This window comes from Lycium ferocissimum, chromosome 5 (genome assembly GCF_029784015.1).
Source record: "Lycium ferocissimum isolate CSIRO_LF1 chromosome 5, AGI_CSIRO_Lferr_CH_V1, whole genome shotgun sequence".
Classification (NCBI taxonomy): Eukaryota; Viridiplantae; Streptophyta; class Magnoliopsida; order Solanales; family Solanaceae; genus Lycium; species Lycium ferocissimum.
The window spans coordinates 5,589,413-5,595,412 of NC_081346.1; the positions used below are offsets into that span (position 1 = coordinate 5,589,413).

Genomic DNA, 6,000 nt, shown 5'->3' on the forward strand with positions numbered 1-6,000 from the left:
TATGGGAAGCTAGCTCCCAGGGCTGTTAAGTGCATGTTTCTTGGTCATGCTTCTGAGTCTAAAGGATATCGTTTATGGTGTCCTAGCTCCAAGAAAATTATTCAGAGTCTGGATGTAACTTTTAATGAGGCCATTATGTGATCTTCTGGGAAAGAGTCTGTTGTTTCCTCTACGGGTAATGATGATATGAAAGATGTCAGTGAGAAGGTGGAGGTAGAAGTGAGCCATGAAGCTCACGAAGTTGGCCCTATTTCTTCTACAGTTCCTCAGGTTAGCGAGGAGGCTCCTGCTAATGAGCCAAGTACTAGTAGCACACGTCCCGTCGAGCCACGGGTGGAGGATGATCATGTTATTACTCGTGGTAGACCGAGACGAGTTATAAAGAAGCCCGCTCGATATGCTGACACTGATGATAATGGGCTTATTGCTTCTGCTCTTGCAGTTGCACAAGAAATTCCCGAAGGAGTTGAACCTTCTACTTACTTTAAGGCAATTTATTGTCCTAATTCCTCAAATTGGTTAGTGACTATGCAAGAAGAGATGGAGAGCTTGCACAAAAATAATACATGGGAGTTATGTGACCTGCCCAAAGGCGTACATTGATTGCAAAATGGATCTACAAACTAAAAGATGGTATTCTCGGGTTTGAAGAAGCAAGATGGAAAGCTCGCTTAGTGGTTCGTGGTTGCCACCAAAAGGAAGGTATTGACTTTAATGAAGTTTTCTCTCCTGTTGTTCATCATACCTCCATTAGAGTGTTACTTGTTATTATTGCTTTTTTTGACTTGGAGTTGGAGCAACTTGATGTTAAAACTGTGTTTCTTCATGGAGAGTTAAAAGAAGAAATGTATATGAAGCAACCCGAGGGTTTTGTTGATCCTGACAAGAAGCATTTGTTTGTCGGTTGAAAAGATCTCTTTATGGCCTTAATCAAGCTCCAAGACAGTGGTACAAAAGGTTTGATTTCTTTATGATTGGGCAAGACTACACACGTAGTAAGTATGATAATTGTGTGTATTTTCGATAGTTTCCTGGTATTTCCTTCGTTTACTTGTTGTTATATGTTGATTGCTTCTAAAGACAAGTCTTTGATCACTAAGTTAAAAAATCTCGACTTAATTCTGAGTTTGAGATGAAGGACCTTGGTGCAGCTAAGAAGATTCTAGTTATGGAGATTCATACGGATCGAAAAATTGGGAAGCTTTACCTATCTCAGAGGAAGTATTTTGAGAAAGTCCTCGATAGGTTTAAATGTTTGATTGTAAACCTGTTTCTGCTCCGTTTGTTACTCATTTTAAAATGTCTGCTGACTCTTGTCCTAAGTCCGAAGAGGACATTGAGAGGATGTCTATTATCCCGTATGCAGTGCTGGTATGTTATGGTTTGCACTAGACCTGATTTAGCTTTTGCGGTAAGCATGGTGAGCCGATACATGCATAATCCTGGAAAAGATCATAGGAATACCGTGAAGTGGATTCTTCGTTGTGTGAAAGGGTCTATTAATATTGGTTTGGTATTTGATAGAGCCAAGGCATCGTCTTATGATGTTGTTAGGTTCCTTGATTCTAATTATGGTGGTGATCTCGATCGTAGGAGATCTATTTCTGGTTACAGTTTTTCACTGTGCTCTGGTGCTATCTCTTGGAAAGCACAATTACGGTCTATTGCAGCCTTTTCTACTACCGAAGCTTAGTATATCGCTGCAACTGAAGGTGTTAAAGAAGCTACATGATTGCGAGGTCTTCTTATTGATCTTGGTGTTCAATAGGGTACTACCGTTGTATTTTCTGATAGCCAGAGTGCTATTCATCTTACCAAGGCCGATTCTCATCGCTCGAAGCCCAAGTATATTAACGTTAAATACCACTTTATTAGAGATACTATTGTTGCAGGGGAGATTGTGGTAAAGAAAGTTCACACGTCAGAGAATCCCGCAGATATGTTAACCAAACCGCTTGCCATTACTAAGTTTAAGCATTGCTTAGACTTAGTTGGTGTTCTTCGTGCTTAAATTGCCCTTCGGGGCTTTATGGGGTGATGAGTGTTGATGTTGATGTATTTGGTCCAAGGTAGAGATTGTTAGAATATGTCCCAAAAGGGTTTATAGAAATTGTCCCATTCCAACTGGGATTCGACTGGCTTGTCCCATTCCAACTGGGATTTTGAACGTCTTCAACCCCTATTTAAAGGAGATCTTCGGCCAGGACATCAAGAAAAAGAGAACAACTATCAAGACTACACACAAGACTATATTCCACACTTAGATTAGAGAGAGTTTTCATTGAGAGATTGTAATCTTTCGTTTCCTTTGATCTTGTTGTGCTTCGACACCCTATTGAGATCGTTTTGTACTCCTCACCTTATAGTTGATTTCTTTGCGCTTCGCGCCTGGTGGTTTTTCCCATATTAGGTTTCCACGTAAATCTTGTGTTCGTTACGTTTATTGCTTTCTTGCATTATTGTTCTTGTGTTGGTGCATCCTAAGTGGTTCGGCTACATCGCTCGTTTAATTCTTAACATATGTCAAGGGAGGGTCTTGGATATGTATAGCAGCTCCCCAATCGCAATGTCGCTCAAATTTCTGCAATTTATTATAGTATTCAAGCTAGGGAATTCATTATTTTTACTCTTTGTGTTCCATCTAGTAGGCTTGTAATATCCAGTCACTCCAAGTTCGGTCTGAAGCTTGGTGGAACTTGAAAAACAAAATAAAATGCTAGCGATTTTATCTCTATATTCGGTTTTCCAATAGCTAAACAGCTGCTCACATACGCACCCAAGTGGAGAGCGGGCGGGTTTGATCGCATTATGATACTGTAAAAAATGTGTATGGACGCTGGCATACTGCATATTCTATGTAATCGTATTGGCATTTCAATCTTGATCCAATATAACAAAAATAAATCTGGAATTGTTATATTACATGACAGACAAAAAAGAAAGGAGAAGATGGAAAATGGTTGAAATCAAAGGAACAACATTCAAAGTAACTGCTGCCCCAACAAAATTAGCTTGATGAAACTAGACATCCATTGTGCAAGGAAAATCCCCTCAAGCTATCATGAGAACCATCAGAACTGGGTGGGAAAACTCTCCTCAATGATGAAGACGAAGACACTAAACTATTTAGAGAACTGGCACTGACTTGACGACACTTCTTCAAGTTTATCTCTCTCAATGATGTACAATTTTTTACTATTGCCTGTATGCCCTCTGCTGTCACTCCTTTACAGTTCTCCAAGTTTAACTTCAATAGGCGAGAACATCTGCTCCCAATCATGGCCAGGCCTTCATCACTTAATGCTGAACCAGCTGCATTGATTACCTCAAGATTAGGCAGTTCAGCGCCTTTTCCGATATGTTTAATAGATGGACATTTATCAAACTCCAAGTTCCTGATATGATTGCACACCTCAAGAGCAGAAGCAATACCTGCCTCTGTAAGACTTTTACACAAGCACACATCAAGACTCTCCATGTTGGGGCACAATAAAGCAACTTTTGTGAGAGAGTCATCTTTCAGGTGCGAGTTATTTGCCAAATAAACAGACCTGATTCTTGGGTTCTTCACACCATTATGAACATAATCTTTCACCCCAAAACCAGTATTCTCCATGTTAACATCTTCCAGTGAAGGGCAATTTCTAGCAAGCGTGAAGAACGTAGAAATGGTCAATTTCACACAACCCCTGAGATCAACGGTAACAAGACTTTGTAGATATTGGGATAAATCATTCATAGATTCATCAGTCAAGAAACTTACATCGACTAGGGACAAACACTTAAGTGACTGATATGCACACAGAAGTGAAGAGATGCCAGATAATGTGAAATTTGTACACTTACTAAGTGAAAGCCTAGATAACGGGAGAGAAGCCCTGGCCAACAAGAAGAGGAATTCATCTGAAATAGTCGAATAAGAAACTTCGAGTGTTTGTAAAGCCCGATTACAAGTAGCCAAACATTCAAAACCATTGTGAATCTTGGAAACTGAAATCCAACTCAAAAAAGCACAAACACGCTGTATAGAAAGGATCCCTTCCAAAGTTACCGAAGTGTCCTCCACCTGAATGGCTTGTAAATTCAAACAATTAATAGAAAGAGCAACAAGGGACCTATCAGTAATACCATAATTCCCAGAAATATTGATCTTACGTAAATTCCTCAAATTACCGGATGAAGCCTCAATCCCAGAATCAGTCACGGAAAAGGGACCGCCCAACCTTGGATAGCTAATGTCAAGTTCTTCCAAAAACGGAAACAATTCTGCTATAGTATTCAAATAAGAGTCATTTATAATGGCAAGTTTTCCACACTTCAAAACCCTCAAACCCTTAAATTCACTCCCCAATTCCTTCAACCCCTCAATGGGTAATCTAAGCTGTCCAGAGAAGTCAAGTTGTCGTAGATTGGGTATATAGGAGACACAATTGGCAAGCTCAAAGAGAACAAGATCATCATCACCAAGGAAGTCACTAAGATCAATGGAATTAAGATTCGGAAATCGGAGAATGATTTTAGATAGGGTATCATCATTGTGTATTAAAGACAAACGGAGGCGCATGCGATTGGTGAGAGCAAGAAACTGTTTGCATACTAAAGAAACTGATTCCAAGTCAGATTGGCGATGAATACGATTGAATATTTGTTCCCAACATTCTTCTGGAAAATATTTGCATTCTTTCGCCATTGTTTACGGCGAAATGTATGTATGAATGAATATGGAATGAGTGATTCTGTAGTCTATCTGTGAAAGTAGATTCAGAGTGAGAGAAAATTAAAAAGATGGTCCATTTTCTTGATTCTTGGTAGTACGTAAAAAGAGGCTTCTTAAGGAGTATTTATTTGTTAAGTATTATCTTTTAAGTTTGTCAAAAGTGAACACTTTTTGTATGTCTTTTATTTAATAAACTCTAATTGTTAAATATAATTGCTATTGTGAAAAGAAAAAGAAAAAAACCAGAAACATAAGAAAATTCTGTGAAAATCCGATTAACCACAACATAAAAAGCTGCACGAGACACGAAAAATAGACAAAAATAATAGAAATTGCACCTCAAAAATTTACATTAAACACTAAAAATAGACCAACAATAACATCAACTGTAAAAGTTATAATTCCAAATGTGAGTTCCCATTATATTTTGTTGTCTTCATAAATTTAACAATCCGAATTTGGTAAGGTTCAAACATAGATTGAAAATGTTCAATTTGACAAACTAAAAGGACCGAAACTTCTCAAATGATACTTAAGAGACTTATTTTAAGGGGAAATTTTAGAAATGTACAGTCGGTCACTTACATTGCAAAAAAATATAGCCCAAAAACACTTTTAAATAATGCTATACACTTATATACAAAAGGCAGGTACATTCTGTAAATAAGTGTATGAAAGTGTATAATGTGTAGATATATACACTAAAAGATATAATTATACAATATCATACACGAAAATATGCACTTATACACATTTAAACACAATTATATAATATTGTATAAGTGGGTATAAACATAGATCTAGACTGGTTCTGAATAAGAATTGCACTTTTATACAAGACAGATATATTATGTATAGAGGTGTATAAAAATGTATAATAGTGTATAAGAGGGGTGTATACACCCATATACACTATTATACACTCACTACCCCTGCACCTACCAGTTTCTCCACCTTCGGCGACTTCCCCACCGCCGATAACTTCATCTCCACCACCACCAATACGGAGCTTTCTTCCATCACAATAACTGAAAGTGCAGACATTTGACCTGTCTCTAAGCCGGATCTCCATGAAGGAACCCACCGTCGCGACCCGAGATTTCTCGCCGGAACTCATCATCAGTGACGAAAGCTTCGGGACGGTGTATAAAGCGAAGCTCAACTCCGGCGTCTCATTGCCGTTTAAAGCTCTCCGCCGATGATTTCCAAGAATTTTCGAGCCGAGATGGAAACCCTGACGCGGCAAAGAGAGAGAGAGAGCGCAAGGGAGAGAGGAGGCTGAG

General features: G+C 38.6%; 1 protein-coding gene across 1 annotated transcript; it reads right to left on the minus strand.

Moving 5' to 3' along the window:
* Nucleotides 1-2,864: 2,864 nt before the first annotated feature.
* LOC132055614 (uncharacterized) lies at nucleotides 2,865-4,793 on the minus strand. The gene has a single exon (XM_059447531.1). The coding sequence runs from the start codon at nucleotides 4,688-4,690 to the stop codon at nucleotides 3,008-3,010; it is 1,683 nt and encodes a 560-aa protein (XP_059303514.1). The 5' UTR covers nucleotides 4,691-4,793; the 3' UTR covers nucleotides 2,865-3,007.
* Between the last annotated feature and the right edge of the window lie 1,207 nt (nucleotides 4,794-6,000).

Bases quoted from the DNA above. Each gene is read 5' to 3' on its own strand.
- LOC132055614 (XM_059447531.1), bottom strand. From the start codon at position 4,690: ATGGCGAAAGAATGCAAATATTTTCCAGAAGAATGTTGGGAACAAATA.